The sequence below is a fragment of the Chinchilla lanigera genome, unplaced genomic scaffold (genome assembly GCF_000276665.1).
Source record: "Chinchilla lanigera isolate Chin_1 unplaced genomic scaffold, ChiLan1.0 scaffold00032, whole genome shotgun sequence".
Classification (NCBI taxonomy): domain Eukaryota; kingdom Metazoa; phylum Chordata; class Mammalia; order Rodentia; family Chinchillidae; genus Chinchilla; species Chinchilla lanigera.
Window position 1 is genome coordinate 9144445 of NW_004955433.1, and position 17165 is coordinate 9161609.

At 45.6% G+C, this 17165-nt stretch overlaps 1 protein-coding gene and 1 long non-coding RNA gene across 5 annotated transcripts in view; both read right to left on the minus strand.

Moving 5' to 3' along the window:
* LOC106148923 overlaps positions 1-895 on the minus strand; it is a 15959-nt gene extending 15064 nt beyond the window's left edge. For 3 of the 4 annotated variants that reach the window (XR_001234694.1, XR_001234691.1, XR_001234692.1), the window contains exon 1: positions 612-895. This is a non-coding gene — a long non-coding RNA (uncharacterized LOC106148923). Of the gene's footprint in view, positions 1-303 lie in introns of all 4 variants that reach the window. The other variant, XR_001234693.1, reaches the window with a different exon arrangement.
* A 734-nt stretch (positions 896-1629) lies between these two features.
* On the minus strand, positions 1630-16727 carry Sall1 (spalt-like transcription factor 1). The gene is made up of 4 exons (XM_005388281.2): positions 16667-16727; positions 16298-16390; positions 4082-7506; positions 1630-2973 (listed from the first exon to the last, which is right to left on the minus strand). The coding sequence occupies exons 2-4, from the start codon at positions 16371-16373 to the stop codon at positions 2533-2535; spliced, it is 3942 nt and encodes a 1313-aa protein (XP_005388338.1). The 5' UTR covers positions 16374-16390; positions 16667-16727; the 3' UTR covers positions 1630-2532.
* Between the last annotated feature and the right edge of the window lie 438 nt (positions 16728-17165).

Sequence of the window (17165 nt, forward strand, 5' to 3'; positions counted from 1 at the left end):
CGGGACGGCGGGGTGTGCAGGGCCCTGCCCGTGCTCGACCCAAGGCCCGGGGCTTCGTCCCGGAGCGGGAGCAGCGCCCAGGCCCTCGGAGCGCGCAGCCCCGGGCACCGCCCGCGTCCCCTGTCGCCACTCCCAGCTCCTGGAAGGTGACGGGCGTCTCCTGCGGAACCACCCTATTTGGCTCGCGTAGAACCAGAGCTTCTGGCCGGAATTCCGGCCTTCTCTGCTTGTCCACACTTTTGGGAAAAGGGTCATTCTTGGAGGGGCGAGAACGGACCGAGAGGCGAATTCGAGAAATCTCACCCTCCACATTTTCGGGTGCTGAGACGTCTCCTTGAGTCTGCACCTCTACGCGCCCCGCACACTCCCATCCCGGCCCTCTCCTGGTTTTGGCGACCGCCTCTACTCCTGCAGACTGGCCAGGACTCAGCCCATCTTCTGAGACCCAGGCTTGGCCGCGAGGCTGAGCTGACGCTTCGGGAGCCCCTCTGCGCCCCGGCCTGTCGACTCCGTGGCAGTCAAGTTTCCGGACTCAGGACCCGGAGTGGCCACGGCGTGGTGGAAACTTTTGCTGGAAGGTGGCCCAGCGCTTTCGGTTCATTCACCCTTACCTGGGTGCAGCCATCGGCTAAGACCACAGCTCGGCATCTCCTTGAAAGCAAAGTCAACAAATCCTTGTGGACTCAACTTCTACCCAGTCCTACTGCTGAACCCCAAATCGTGCGCAAAACCTACTTCCCCCTAGAACAAAGGGAGAGGGGAAGAAGAATCAAACTGAATTCTGATGATGAAGTATTCGAGTTGGCTTTACATCTCCTTTATAATAGACCTTTTCTTTTAAATATGCGTGTGCTTTTAAATGCCTAAAAGACTAATTAAATAAAGAACATGTTGACCTCGCTGGGTTGAGGCCCAGTTTCTGAGTCAGATTATATAACCCTGCTGCACCGGGAATTCTCCAGCAATGAGGCTCTCAGCCGACAAAAAATCAAAAAAAAAAAAAAAAAAAAAAAAAAAAAAAGCAAGCCACTGAATCCAGTGAAATGAAACCAGAAGAGTTAAAGCTGAAATCTAAATCCAAATATCCTGCTTAAGGAAACTTACCTGTCAGGACGAAATCTCCAATGACAATTTTTTATTTTTTTCTCTGGGGGAGGGGGTGGTGGAGGGACGGTAGAGTAACATTCCCAAACGAGTAGTGGACACTGGGAAAATATCTAAGGCCTCCACATTTCGAACTGAAAAGAAACGTAGGCCCATGCAAACCCGTTTCCGTTACACCTTTTACAATTTCTTATTTAGAGAGAGATACTTGCTCACATACACAATTTACTGGTGCCTGGGGAAATGTTAAAATACATTTAGGGGCCTGACTAAGTAGAAATACACTCTAAAAACACAGACACAGTATGTTGCTTTATCTGTTGCAAAAAAATGTATTTGATTACTTGAGTAAAATTACAGTATCTCTGTTGTTAGTATTAAATGTTAAAGAAATTGGACCCCCCCTTCCTTTCAACTTTCCAAGAAAGTGCATGTAACAGTCCAATTTTTTTTTCTTCCATACCTAATACAAAATAAACAAACACTATACCTGCTCTCTTGATCAAGAAGAACCATCTGCTCTTGTAAGGAACGTATGTACATTTTAATGAAAGTGATATTTCTTATTGTATATACAAGAGCATCTACATTTTCTCCACTGAAGGTTGTTCAAGATGCTATACTTAGCAGCATTGTGAAATTCCAGCACACATTTTCTATTGTGAATATACCTACAAGGCAAAATGTTACGTCTCAGTTTCAACTACCAAAACAACACTTGTTTTTTTTTCTCTCTAAAGAATTCTGCGTGCTTATTACTGTACAGAAACTTATTAACATTGAACGACTCAAGTAAAAAGCACAATACAAATAGCAGTTTCAAAACGGAAATGGTTAAATCTACAAAACAAAAAAGCAGGTTGAATTTTAGAATAAAAATGAAAAACAAAAACCCAAACCTTTCAAAGAACCACACTATTCAGTCTGTACTTTCAGTCCTTTCCTTAAATCTGTTTTGAAAGATTAGACAATGTGTTTGCTGATAAAATTTTCCAGCAGGATCAAAGTGTACATTTATATACAGACTTTATTAGAGATCTAATGCATCACGGAGGCATTGCATCAACACCAGATTCATATTAAACTGGATATAGAAAATAAGTTAATGCCAGATTAAGACCGCCTAGCAGGGCAACTTGCAATTGCCATAAATGTTACAGCAAGTTTACAGCACTCTAGTCAATTAGTATTTAGTCCAAAATACAGAAGACCAAAGTTAACGCTTGCATTCTGTTTGCAAAGCAAGGTTATATCACTAATAAATAAGCTTTCTTAGAACTCTAGAAGTTGAACAAAGTACAAAAGAACGTCTTCATAACGTTGGAGTTCATAGACCTGGGGGACCAGAAGGTAGGGGACAGCACAGGAGTAGGAGGCAACCTAGGTGCATTCTGAACAGGAATGCTATGTCTCAAGTGTGTGGCTGCTCTAACTTGTCACGATCTCTTTGCTGTCCTCCACGAAGCGGGTGAAGCGGAAGTTGGTTCCGTTCTCACTGCTTGCCATTTTCTCGAGGCCGGCCAGAGGAGCACTGGGCTCTGAGTTCTGGAGCTTCTCCAGGTTTCCCGTCAGCCCACTAATAGGTGAGCTGCTCCCGCTGCCTAGGCTTCCAGGAATTGGAGGGATGCCACCATTCTGAATGACAGAGATCTCGTTGGCCTTCATTGCCAGCCCATTGGAGAGCGCTGCTGCATACTGATTCCAGAAACTGGAAGGATCTCCACTTCCTGATCTCACCGCCAAATCCTTCTGGAACATTTCTGGGAACTTGACAGGATTGCCTCCTAGAAATGTCATGGGACCATCCACGGAGAGCCGGCGGCCCCGGCGTGCAGGGGTGCTATTCCACATGTGGGTGCCCATGTGTACCTGAGGTCGGGGGGGGGGGATAAAAGAAAGGGGGGAAAAAACAAGACAGGAGCTTAATAGTTGAACGTCTCAACCCATATCCTAACACTCCACAAGGCTAGTGGCCCAAATGTCTATTCTTATTATGTGACAGACAGGGGAAAAGGTAAGGGGAACCATCCACTCCTGTGGATTAGTAATAACCTGTTCGTTCTTTGCAGCCCTGGGCCGTCTCTCTTCTTCCCAGGCAAAGATGCCTTACTTACTCTTTTTTTATTACTCATATTTAGCTTATAATGGCCTCAAGCAAGCTAGTCAGTTGCAGATAGCTCCTTTCAGGGTTAGAATTGTTATGTCCACTCTCATTGCAGTGGTGAGTATTGTATCTGACACCCTTTACCCTATAAATGTCCTTTGCAGACAGGAAGAAAGTACCCCTCACTGATTGCCCGTTGGAGGGCCTGCGTAAGGAGAGAAAAGCCAGAAAGTAATTATTCATCTCACATTACTGGCAGCAATCTCCAGAGAAATACTCTGTCAACAGAAAAATGTACACAGTAAGAGCGCTCAACCACCGCTCTAGAACGTAAGCATGTTTGCTTTATTTCCAACACGTATCAGTAGGAAATGTTGTATAATCAATTATCATAATACCCATTAGCAGAGCAGTGACGTTATTATTTCTAGAAAAATAAACCATGTTGGACTGCATAGTTATGAAAAATTGCCGTGCACGCCACAATTATTAAGCGATATGGCAGCACACAGGCCACGTGGATGTCTTTAATCAATACCCTATGGCAATGCCAGGCTGTCTTATTTGGTAGGTAAAGCAATTCATTTGGTGCACTTAGTGAGACGAAAGAGAGGGGCCGCTGCTTCGCTTAGGCACCAAATCACTCAAGATGCTCTGACGTGCAGCCAGCTGCAGGCCACTCTCTCCTGCCTTCCACGATCCTGACTCTCACAGGCACCCTCACTTCTCCCGGGTCAGCCATGTGCAGCCTTGCTCTCTGGAGACCCCTGTCTCTGAGTATGTGAGTGGCTGACTCCTGAAACATGCACTTCAGATAATCATTGGCCACTGAAGGGGCTGATAGGGCGGGTGAGGTACAGATGGAACAGGTACCTTAAGATTGCCTTTTGTTGTGAACGCTCTTCCACAAATAGTGCAAGCAAAGGGCTTCTCTCCAGTGTGAGTTCTCTCGTGGATCTGAAGGGCACTCGATGAGGAGAAGGTTTTGCCACATGTGTTGCAATAGTGCTGTTTGGGAGTTCTCCGGGGCAGAGCTGGGAGCAGGACCGGGGATGTGGCAGAGGATGACAGAGGCCCAGGAGGGATGTGACCAGTGGGGGTGTCCTTACTGTCCTGAGGAGAAACATGCACAAAGCCGTTGACCTCTGTTTTGATGAGAGACGACAAGGAGTTGGCGGGGATCACCGCGGAGTTCTGATTAGGGCCAAGGTTGGAACTGGGCTCAAAGAGCTGTGATGGTAGATCTCGCATCTGATGTGTCAACATGTGCTGTTTCAAATTACCCTTTGTGGAAAAGCCACGATTGCAAACTGTGCAAATAAATGGTCTCTCTTTGGTATGACTTCTATAGTGAATGTCCAAGGCACTCTGACAAGCAAAGGTTTTGCCACAAATGTCGCAAGCAGTATTTTTAAATTTACCCCGGTCTCTGAAAGGGAAGAGGATTCCCAAAGAATCCTCTTTGATGATTTTCTCTGCATGACTAGATGTCAAATCCAAAGCCCCCCCATTCACTGGGGTGGGAGACAAACCATTGGCAAACTCGCTTGGTCCCGCTCTCGGTGGCTTCTCCTCCATGCTGGGTGACTTGTGGAATTCCTGGGTGCTGTTGGATGGGGACAGAGCCTGCATGGAAGAGGTAGACTCTGAGATGGCCGGGCTGCCGGCACTTTGGCTTTCCATGTCGCCACCCACTGAAGATGAATCATTGGTCAGCACATCCCCTTCGACGGACCCGTTCTCCACAGACTTCAGGCTGGCTTGAAGCTGCTCTGCCAGGCCAGCATTGATCATCTTCATCTGATTTTCCAAAGCAGCAATGCTGGATATCTCGAGGGGCAAAGGTGAAGAAGACAAGCTGTCTTGCGACGCATCCACTGACTTGGGTGTATCTGGGATGCTGCCTTCAGGACAGTCTTCCATGTTTTCATCGGAGAAGTTGTCTAGGTCATCAAAATTTTTCTCATCAAAGGAGCCTGTGTCAGACTCCATAGATTCGGGGTAGCTGTCAGGGACAGGGGTGTTGGGGATCTGGCCTCCCATATGCATCCGGATGTGTTGCTGAAGGACAACGGCATTTGTGAACTTCTTCTGGCAAATGGGACAGGAATGCTGGACTCTGAGTGGGGGCATGGCCCGGTGAACACTGTAGTGGGTTTTAAGATTCCCTTTTGTGGTAAAAGCTCGGCCACAGATCTTGCACTTAAAGGGCCTCTCCCCAGTGTGTGTCCGGTAGTGCATTTTCAAGGCGCTCTGACAGCTCAGGACCCGGTGGCAGATGATACACTCATTGGGGTCAGTGGCCTTTTTGTCAATGTTTTCTACCAGTTGCTGCAGCTTGGATGTCTCTGATGCCTGGGCTGAGTCCAAGAGTCCCCCAAAAGGAAACTTGGCCTTAAACTGCTCAGACATGAGTGGCAATAAAGGGTTGGTGAAGGTGGCAGCACCTCCCGGACCACAGTCAGCTGCTGGAGAGCTCAGGGTGCTGCTGCTTGCTGTTGGAACTGAATTGGTGGCCACGTTACTCTCCTCGCTTTTGCCACCTAAGGGTGGCAGAGTGGACATATCTGCTTCCTCAGGGAGCCCACCCAGGTTTCTCGTGGCTGGATCCGGGACCCCAGAGTCACTTTTGACTGAGCTGGGGGGGCTGGCAGCAGAATGGCTGATGGGGATGGGGGCTGGTTCTTCAGTCTTAATGAAGGGTGTGAGGCTTGGGAGGGTCGGGGGTAACGGCAGGCCAACAGAAGTAGTCAGCGTGGGTAGGACTGGCTTGGTGTCTAGCCAGCTGGTGACTGGCTTCTCTGGAGGGATGGACATGCCGTACGGGATGCCAGTACTAGTGGGGATGTTGTCCAAGTGCTCAGGCACAGGATAGGGATTCATCTGGATGTGAGGATACTTCTCTTTGTGGCGCTGAAAGTGGACTTTCAAGTTCCCCTTGGTGGAGAACCTGTTTCCACAGATGTTGCACTTGAACGGCCTCTCTCCGGTATGGGAGCGCAAGTGGATCTGCAAGGCACTGTCGCTCCCAAAGACCTTTGCGCAGAACCTACACTTGTGTTTGAAGAATGCCTCATCCGAAGTACTTTTTGCTTCGAAGGCAGTGACATTTGGTGGCTTGCTTTTTCTTTGCTGGGTCAAGGCAGACAAGGAGTTTAAATCCTCTGCAGTTGTTCCGATGTTGGGCAAAGGGCTGGGGAAAACCGAGTTAGCAGGGGTTGGCTGAGGTAGAAGTGGATTAGATGCAGGACTTAATAAACTGCTTATTGCAAAAGCTGGTGAGGACGATGCTGAGACTGCTGGGTTGCTGACATGGTTTGTGCCAGCACTCGAAGCCACTTTTTCTGAGGACGGGGTGGTAACTGCTGCCGCCAATATGTTCATATTGGGAGAAGTGCCACTGCTGGATGGAATGATGGTGTTGCCAGAACTGCTCTGAGGTAGCTGGATTGGGGGTAGCTGTTTCACACCACTAATGCTGGCAGATTGGCTAGCGAGGCTCTGTGCTAATCCAGCTGCTGCTGCCAGCTGCTGAGATAAATGGGAACTTAGCGTGGACAAGGGGTTGGCAGATGTTCGTAAAGTACCTTGAGAAGGACTAGAAGATGTTGGCAAGTCTGTGTTCTGAGAAGCCAACAGTAATATTTGGTGCCGAATCTGTTCGATCAGTTGCAGTTGGTGGATCTGCTGTTGCTGCAGCGCTAAGAGTTGCTCCATGAGGGCTGGAACGGCCAGCTTGCCTCCAGAGGCCCCACTGCACCTCGCTTCCTGGGAGAACTGGGCCACCGCCACCTTGGTGCTCTGGAGGTTCTCAATGATGACGTTGCTATTGATCACGGAGAAATTGCCCAGCGTCGTCAGGTCCCCGAGTTGAGGTAGAGAAGTTGTGATCGCTGAGGTACCTGTGGAGGAGCTGTTCTCACAGCTTGGGGTGGCGCTACTGGTGGTGCCGCTAGACGTCCCACTGCCGCTGTTGGGAGCAGCCGGGGCCTCCACCTCCATGGACTCTTCCCTGTCAAGTCCCTTGTGTTCTGAAAGGTCGCTGCAGTCTACTTGATCTGTTTTGTTCACTGTGTCTTTCATTTGTTCATCAGGATTATCGGGAGGGGGACTGGGTGAAAAGGTTTCAGGTGGGGAGGCTGGATTTTCACTGACGATCAAAACTAATTGATTTTTAGTGCAGTTCTTCTTGTGAAGCAGAAGATCTGATAGCTCAAAGAACTCAGCACAGCACCGGCCACAGACGTGGGCATCCTTGCTTTTGGTGGGGCGATTTGGTTGACCCTTCTCTGTGTCTCCTACAAACATCAAAAGCCTCAGGGTTAGAAAGGAACCAGAACACATGTCATCTATGATTTTTTTTTAAAAAAAGTTAATCAACTGTTTCCTAACTGCAAAACTCAAAATTATAGTCCCTGAAACCCCAATCATTATTACCTAGGAATGCTCATAATTAATTTTTAAGGGTATGGAGGAATTTCCATCCATCTGGTATCTCAGATAGTCATGGCCCTCAGATAATTCATCTAAACATAAAATACTATGAATGGAGGAAGACATTGATACATAATGAAATTCCATAGCAAAATATTGATTTCCAATATTTTATACACCTGATTTGTCTACTTGTCCAGAGAGGGTCCGGCAACCATTCTGAGGACTTATTAGGCTCTTGAGTTTCTGTCAACCTTATTCATTTTCAACCAATCCAAAGATATCTGTGACAGTTTGTTCTGTCACTAAACTAATTTGTAGTCATTCAGGTTCCAATCAGTTGTTGACAAGGGGGAAAAAATGCATATCACCCAGCTGTGGACTGACAACTTGAAAATCACCTCAAGCCCCCACCTCAAACCTGAGCTAAGTCTGATCCGAGACAAACACACTTTAGTCACATCAGTAACAAATCCTCAAGATTCACTTGAATACAAAAGGGAAAGCAACACACACAATGCAGAGAAACACAATGATCATAATCCCTTACAAGGCCTGCCTAGCACCTATATATCACAGTGTGGCATGTTTATTTTTAAAATTAAAGAATGCAACCCTAGCTCCCATTCCACTAATCAAGGGATATATGCCAAATGCTCCAAATGGCAGCAACATGCCTCTAAATATTTTATCAAAAGTGCCCTATCTATAAAATGGTGTATGACTTACATTTCTGATTAAAAATCAACTGAGAGAAGGACGTGCAGTTAAGGGGAAGTTCTCCCCTTCCCCTAAGAAATCATGTTTGCTGTAGAATTTGGAAATGCTTTGCAATTTTCCTTGTCTGAATGCCTTTAAAAACAGTTTGCTCTTAACTGTTATCAATTGTTTAACAGATTGTCCTGAACCTTTTCTTATAAAAATCCTTTTATTTCATGTTTGTTTCTGCTGGTTGCTCAGATGTCTTCTCACTAAGATCCATTTGTAAATTAAACATAAAAATCTCCAACTGCAGGCTAACATCCTATTCAAAGACAGGATGGCGTCCCATTGTTTGCCCAGCATGGGACACCAACTTCTGCTGTACAAATGGTGTGTGGTCATCTTCGAAGCTATGAAAAAAAAAAAAAAAACTGTTTAATTCAAGGATTACCTCCCTGTATGCTTTTCTGCAGAACTGAATCGGATAATAGGTAGTTTCCATGACTTCCAAATAGAATCTCCCAGAAAACTTGTAAGCAAAAAAAAGTAATTGCAGATATGAATGCATGTAAAATCAAAATCTTGCTTTTTTTTTCCCCTGAAAACTTAAAAGTCTACTCAGCAGAGTCAGACATTTGCCTTTTTGGACTGAGGATCTAAAAAGCTTCAGTAGCTTTGCATTTCAAGAAAATATAATTAACACTGAAATATTAACTGCTGAAAATTCCTTAACTCCATCTACTTAGAGTGTTGCTGAAGTTGATTAGAACCCCTGGTAAAGTATACCAAATATATGCACGCTATTACTGGCAGTGTTATTTTAGCAGCGAAGTTATATTTAATAAGCTAGCTTTCCCAATATCCATCTTTTATCTCTACTAGGTTATAGTATAAAATGCATTAGCAACACCAAACAAATCGCAGTTGTAGCAGAAAATATCAACAATGATCCAGTTTTAATTTAATGTTTAATCACCCTAATTGGCACCAGATTCCTATGCACATTTAAGGTACTGTTTTAAGCACTTTCTGTCTTTCCTCCTGCCTTAATATAAACAAAATATTAAATGAAATTCACTAAAGTTATGTTGCTTAACTTGGGACAAAAATAATGTGACAAAAATTCTGTTTAAAGCTTCTTATTTTGACAACCAATTTTAAATGATACATCCATTTCAGATGCTTATTTTAAACTAGGAAATGCAATTCCTAATATATTCAACAGAAATGTTATTTCTTTCTCTTTGCACATTTCCATATGTAATGGTTATGTTTCCATCTACTTTTACAGCCAATTATGAAGGAACAAAAGCTATTCTGTTTGTTCACACATTTTCAACAAAATGCATTAAAACTATTATGTCAGCATGTTCTATTAAGCTCTGCATTCAGTGGAAAATACTTTTCAACCAGCTCACATTTATCAAAACATAAAGCCACTTTAAAACACAGTTTTGCTTGGTCAGCTGGGCTTAGACAAATAATGACAGATTCAGAACTAAATAACTAGCGTGGGGAATCAGAAAACTGACTTCATCAATTGTACACATTACAATGTAGTTGCTTCAAATATTTAGCACATCTGTGCTCACGATTAAAGGGCATTTTAATTCTTTATAACTTGCAAACATCTGATATTCTCATAATATATAGAGAAAATAAAAGATAGGTTACTTTATAGGATTTAGCTGGTTATTACTTTCCTGTGCTCGAATTCTGTTTTTCTACTGCTTCAAGACTCATTTGAGAATTGTTTGAGTTTTTCAACCTGAACGTTTTTATACTTATGATTGTGCTAACTAAATGAAAAATATAGATGTTTAAAAATAAATGCCTTTTGCTTATAAGAGATTATGTTTTTAAAATTGCCTACATTTTAGCTTAGATTTTCCAAAACATTTCAATAAGCTGACATTGGATCTCACTGTATAGTTAACTAATTTCCTGATGTTTATGAACACCCCAGTCCCCTAAAAATCCTGGTATCTATTTTGATTTATTTCAAAAGCAGGTGTCGCTACACTATAATAATGCGTAACTTTAAATCTATCTGCATTCTGAACAGAATGCCAATGAAACAGCTTAAAAAGAAAGACAAAACATGAGAACTAGTGTGAATCTTTAACTACCACAAGGAATATTTTAAGTTGTAATAAGATACACACACACAGGAACATGTTCTAATGTTCTAATTCATTTTTCCGATCCAACCCTCTACTACCTTGTATCTCTCTCAATAATCTGTTACACAGGATTGCAACTGGTGACCTCATTATAGTAAATACAGTTGCCTTGTCCCTGTATCGTGGTGAAAATAATATTGCAGCTTATTTTCTATGCATTTAACATACAAATTAATTTTGTAATTCTAGTCAGATCGGAACATTTAAGAAGTAGTGGTTTTCTAAGTATGTACACACAGAAAAGATACTTGGAATTTGCTGTTTTTCCTTTTTCCTCTTTTCTTTTTTTTTTTGGGAAGTAGGTGATCTTATACCACCACCGAATTTGCACTAAAATTCCAAATGTTTTAGTTCTTGTTGTACTATTTAGGTACTCGATGCCAAACTCAGCTGTCAGTTTTTCATCACCTGAACCAAACATTGCAGAAGTGGAAGCAGAAAATTAAAGTGTTCCAACATATCATCTATTGAGAAAATAAAAATAAAACTATGCTCCACACAGAAAGGCTTAGCCAGCCAGAAAACAAAACAAAAACAAAAACCTCCAAAACCAGAAAACAACCACCCAACTCTACCAGATTTAATTTTCTTTTTTGGAGCTACTCAGAAAGACACATTGAGTGTATTTCCCACTACCTAAAGATTGTACTGACATTTTAAAATAGAACCACTCACAATAGTGGGTTTGGGGTCCATAATTTTAACAGGCTGTTCCTTTTTGTGCACCTATCTGGGAAGGCTATCACAAACATATTTGACTGATTAATCCTTTATCTTTTATGCCCCCCACAGACTGGGGAAAGGCTGAATGTGAATGTCCAACTTAAGATTCCAAAGAAATTGTAAACACTACAACATATGTTGTGCATATTTTCTGTGATGTCTGAAGTTTCCTCTATGCAACCAAGTGACAAATTGGCTGCCTTCAAATTCACTCCGTGTGCTCACCAGGATTAGTGTGTTCTCCCGTGGAAGAATACAAGAGAAATCTCTGAAGAAATAACAAGGACAAGACACTCCTTTTAAAGTAGTGATCCGGGCCCACCTAATGCACACAATAAATAAAAGGGGAAAATGTCTTCCCCATGGATGAATCAAACTGAACACTAGATGGGGTTCCAGTTGCAAGGGTTTGTTCAAAAACTTCTTTGTGGCTTTCTTATCCCAGTGACGCGTAAAAGAGAGATTCCTTAAGGCGAGATCTAAACTCTGACTACATAAACATTGGCAAAGGCACAAGAAACTAAATCCCTGTTGTTTGAGGGTAAAGCTGAGCTATGGGAACTACCTGTCAATCTTCCCCTTTGGGGGTCTGGCATCTGAGGGTGACAGGGGAATAAGGTTAGGAAAAGAAGCCAAGCTGATAAGGTGAAACTAAAATAAACTACTAACTTCCTGCTAAGTGACTAGCAAGACTCAATTTGGGGGTCACTGGGAAGACACTGAAGGACATATTATGATCTGGACCTTGTCACCTTTGCATGGGAGGAGGCTAGCAAAGGTTAAAACAGCTCGACACATCTACGTTTCCTAAAGCCTGGCACATACACTTTTTTCTTCTAGGGGAGGGGTGTAATTTACCATCTCTTGCTAAACTGCTAAAGGACTGGAGTTTTGATTATCTAAGGGCTTCTCTGCACCAGGATATGTTTTAGAAAAACTTAGTTTAGGCTGTAGAAAGAATTTGTTCTGGTTACTACACAGAGTTTGGTTTTAACAATTTCAAAACATGTAACCTGTCTGCCTGTTTCTTCCCCAGATTCCAGTAAGCACTCCACAATAAAAATGTAGATTTTTGCCTTCTTAAGGAGTCTGTTGATAAAGATAACTCCATCCAAACTTGAAGGAAAAGAAATCTAACCCCCAAAGAAATATCTATAATTTGGTACATGGGCTTATGAACCATAACGGAAACTTGATGTAAAAGAAACCACCAAACATTCAGTACCACAAATGCACTTTCACACATTCTATCTCGTGCCCAGCTAGACTTTGCTTGTTTCTGTGTTGTTTTTAACGTTTTAGGAAGTATCTTGCAGCCTGAAGCAAATTTCAAAAAAACGGTTTGCATTTTCTCGTCCAGAATCTTCCATTATGCCAAACTTAAAATAGGCCTGATTAAACATGAATTCTTTCCAACTGCCTTATCTTGCAGGTGTCGGTTTTTTAAAAAAAAGCAATTAATTATAGTTCTCTCTAACCTTTTGGGCCCAGAAATCAATGTGTTGCCATTAAGCTGCTCTCAATGAGTAAATTACTTTGGTGAAAAACAGAATTTCATTATTAATATAAATAAGAAGGACTTTCATGATATTTCATATAAGAGTCAATGTTTTATCTGCTATTCCTGTTTTCACTTTTCAGTAGTACCTTTTCTTTAAAATTGGAGAACCAAAATATTTAATAAACGGATGGAATCTGAGTAGACCCTCCATATAGTTACGAAAGTCTTAAAAATACCACCAAAGGGAAAAAATACACACACACACACACACACACCTGAAATCTAAATCCTTAGGAAAGAACCCACATATGAAATCATTAGAGTTTCATATTCTCCTTCCTCAGAATTACCTATCTTGGTAAATAATCTTCCTCGTGGCAGTTATCTTTGTACAAGTAATTTAAGACTTGTTGAATATGAGACAAGTCATATTTGCCATAATCTTGATTTCTTAAGAAACTGAAAGATTATCAAATTTATTTTGCAGTGTTTTGGCAGCACAGCTCCACTAAAGTAGAATAAAATATCAGTATTCTAAGGTGGACTAGATAATCTTATTTTCTTCAACTTGTTCAAATGAAGCTATCCCTATGCACTGCTCAGCATGGCTTGGCCTTTCTTTGTAAGCGTATTCACACTGAAACACACGCATGCACACACACAACAAAGCAGAGAGTCATCCTTTAGGGCTACTGTAATGGGGTCTACAAACTTTTCTAGTCCCTCCTCTAGGTAGAAGTCATAAAATTTGAGGTCCTAGTATGTGAGAAGAACATAAATTCCATTTAATTTGGTAATGTTTGCTATATTTTTAAGAACATCTCAAGTCAGAAGAAAAAATAAGCAGTGTTTAAATAGAGGTTTGCCTTCTAAAAGTTTAACAACCTTGCTATATGTAACAAAACCAAACCAAACACTAGCAACTTTTGAAGCATGGGTTCAGAACAGAGAGAAGGATGGAGATTGCTGATTTCAATGCAGAAAAGGTGACTTTAAAAGTAACCTTGAGCTATGTCATGAACTTTCAACTGCATTTATCTTACAACTATACCCAAATAAAAAGAACTTGGGTATGTTAGGCCCTCTTGTATGTCAGGCGCTGAGAGGGATTACTTGTGTACTAATATTATTACAACACACTAAATCCTGTAACCCTATTACAAAATCTACCCTCTAGGCAACTTCTCCCAAACTTATTGTTCAACCATGTAAAAAGAGTCATAACCTAAAATCATTAGTACCGAAGAAAGAGAGGAGTGGGTGGGGAGAGGTGAGGAAAGGGGCCAGGAGGGGGTGTTTCCTAGGGTGCTCCCAACAGTTTACTGCTTTTTACCACAACGAGCTAGCTTTTAGAAAGAAAAAAAAAGAAAGGAAGATAAAAAAATTAAAAGAGAAAGGAAACTTGACTCAGTTACTTAACTTAGCTCAAAGCTCAAATAAACTAAAAAACAGTACTAATAAATAATCATGGTAAGAGGTAGTGAATTCCTTTTATGCTATCGCTTTATGAGAAGTCTTAACTATTAAAAATTCCAGATCCAGAAGGCACAAGGCACAGAAATAGCAAGCATCATTTCTTCAGATGTCCGAGGTTTTTTGCGGAAGAAAAACGCGAGAAAAAAATATATATGTAAATATATCTGTTTATATTTACAAAATGGATTAACAAATTTTCTCCTCTCTCTCCGGTTTGTTTTTAAGCGCACACACTGTGAACTGCAACAGTATTACAGTGCTAAAGGTCTCACCAGAAACTTTAGGAAAGATTGTTGTGGGGGTGAGAAGCGTAAGAAACCAGCTGAGAAAACCCAGAAAAATACTCAGTGGTTGTTGCGGCCTTGGGTAATTTCACCTCGGCTTGCCCCACGCACCCGTGTTCCTTTAGGGGGGAAGTGGGTTGTCAGGGGTTCCTTGCAGCGCACTGTGAACTCCCAGAGATTCAGGGTAAGGTTTCAAGCTTGAGAAAGTACTTGCAAGGACCAAATACTGTATTGTAAACAGTTTTCTGAATCGTACTTTCTTACAGGGACTCCACAGTACACTCCCCTCTCTCGGCACCCGAGTAAAGGGAGCTAGGGTCCCTTTGCTTCGCTGCCGGGCTCTGGTCGCGGCCCCAGCCCTACTCAGCGCCAGGCCTCTGGGGAAGCCCCGAGACCAGGCCGTGGGGCCGGGCGGCCGCAGAACTCAGTGGACGGAGGTGCCGATCTCAGAGCACGCTGTGGAGCTCTGGGGGTAGGGGGGTCCAGTTCCAGTCTCCATTTCCCTTAAGTGCCCCCCATTGAACACGAGCACCTCGACAGGCATCCAGATCTGTGGAGACCCAGCCAGGGTCGCCTCGCGTCCTTCCGCAGCCGAGAGGGGAGCATGTTCTGGATGACCCGAACCCAGGCGCCGCTCCACCGCCTCGGGCGCCGGGCCTGGGAACTTGCAGGCTCCCACAGTGTGAGCTACCTTCAGAGATAAGGAGTCCCCCGGAGGTGTCCTCCTTTCGCACCCCCAGCTTCCTGCCTGGATCGCTCCAACACTCCACCGTAGCTCCAGCACACAAACTTTGTTCTGGATTTGACTATTCCTTTCGGGACCCCGGCGTGGTCGCCTCCACTGGGGAAAGCGCTTGCCTCTGTTTTAGGGATCTTCGCTACCCGGCTATCCCTTGCCCAGCACTGAAAAACGACCCTACGATTCTTCACCCCGTCCTACCATTCTGGAAGTATGGGGCCCCGCGATCTGCAGAGAGCGCATACCAAATCTCAAGATTTTGGGGGGCTAGAAGTGCATGAACGGCGAGAAAAGATGCTGGATAAACTTAGGGAGTCGGAACCCGACACTTCCCTCACTCCGCTTGCACCTTCTCTGCAGCAACCGGCAGCAGAATATTCCACCCCCGCCGCCGCGACCCCAGGGTGTCGCGCCCCGACCCAGGTCCCCACCTTCTTACCGCCCTGAACCCCCTAAGGCACCCTATTTCGCCCTGCGGGTCGAGGGAAAGTGTTAGCGTAGTGAAAAGAGGCACAGCGAGCTCCCCACGCGCTCGGAGTTCAGCCCTCAGCACCAAGTAAACTTCCTTCCCGCTCCGCTAGCAACAGGGCCGGGGCTGCGAGGCCGGGCGGGCGGAGAGGCCGAGCCGCGGGGGCCCGCGGCACCGCGCAGCCGGAGGAGCGCGAAGCCTCTGTCCGCACCCGCGCCCCTAGGGGCGCCCGGGCCCTGGAGGCAGCTCCGCGTGCCCTGGCCTCGGCTCCCCGGAGAAGCTGGGACCGAGGAGCAAGGCCGGCGTTCGCTCCCTCGGGCTCCAGGACACAGTAACTCCGGAAAGATCCTGCCGGGAGATGCGCCTGCTTTCCCCGGGGCGAGGGAGCGGGGAAGCCCAGCCAGGGAAAATTAAGAATTAAAAAGAAAAAGAAAAAAATAAGCCGAGTGGAAAAGGGCAGCGGGGACGCGGAGGCGGCGGAGCAGCAGGCGCGGGGCCCGACCGCGTGTGCGTGGGTCCGAGTGTGCGCGAGTGTGAGTGCGTGTGTGTGTGTCCACGGCGCGAGCCGGAGCACTCACCATCTCGCCGGGGGAGCGAGGCCACTTCGGGGTCGGATTGGAAATGTTGAGGCTTCGCTTGCTTCCTCCGCGACATGCTGGCTCAAACATCAGCTGGGGCAGAATAAAAAATTACTAAAAAAAAATCTTCTCAAAATTACGGAAATCGAGCGGCGGCGGCGGCGGCGGCTCCCCCCGCCCGCCGGCCCGCCCGCCCCCTCCCCGGCTCCCGGGCCCCGGGCGCAGCGCGCATGTGTCCTTCTATAATTATGATTATCAATAATGCATTGCGATTAATCATAGAGGGGCTCTTTGAAAGGCGATTGGCACCGGGCCAGCGCTATTCAAACCCGCTCGCCTTAATCAATTAGTTCGTGATTTGCTGCAGACCCCTGTCTCTCCGCGCGCTGGCCCAATAAGCCGGCCGCGGGGCTGGCTCTGCACGCCGCGCCGCCCGACACTGGGTCAACCCTCTTCGCGACCGCCCGGGACTCCGCGGCCCGGCCGCCGGGGGCCTCCTCCTGGCCACTGCGCGCCCGGCGCCCGGGCCGGCGCCCCCCCTCGCTCGCTCCCTCCTCCCCCCCTCGCCCCCATCCCGGGCTGGGCCGACCCAAATTAGCATGCCCTCCCCGGAATGGAGCCGCCCCGGGCGGGGGGTGGGGACCCGGGCGCGGGCGCGCGGTAACTTCCCAACTCCGGCGCGTCGCGCGCCGGCCCGCGGGGGGAGGGAGTCCCGTGGCGGGATTTGGGGACGGGGGTGGGGGAGGACGTCCCGTTTCGTGAGTGTTTCTTCCTTTAAGAGCTACTAGAAAGCAGCCCACCCTCATAAAAAAAAAATAAGCGAGTGGGGAAGAGCCAGCCCCACGCCGGTCCGCCTCCCGCCCGCTGC

What these genes read in the sequence shown, in the direction of transcription:
- Sall1 (XM_005388281.2), bottom strand. Translation starts at nt 16,373, where the DNA reads ATGTCGCGGAGGAAGCAAGCGAAGCCTCAACATTTCCAATCCGACCCC. An exon ending in CTCGCTCCCCCGGCGAGATG is followed by an intron (nt 7,507 to 16,297) that starts GTGAGTGCTCCG and finishes TGATGTTTGTAG; the next exon opens with GAGACACAGAGAAGGGTCAA. An exon ending in CAACAAAAGGCAATCTTAAG is followed by an intron (nt 2,974 to 4,081) that starts GTACCTGTTCCA and finishes CCCCGACCTCAG; the next exon opens with GTACACATGGGCACCCACAT.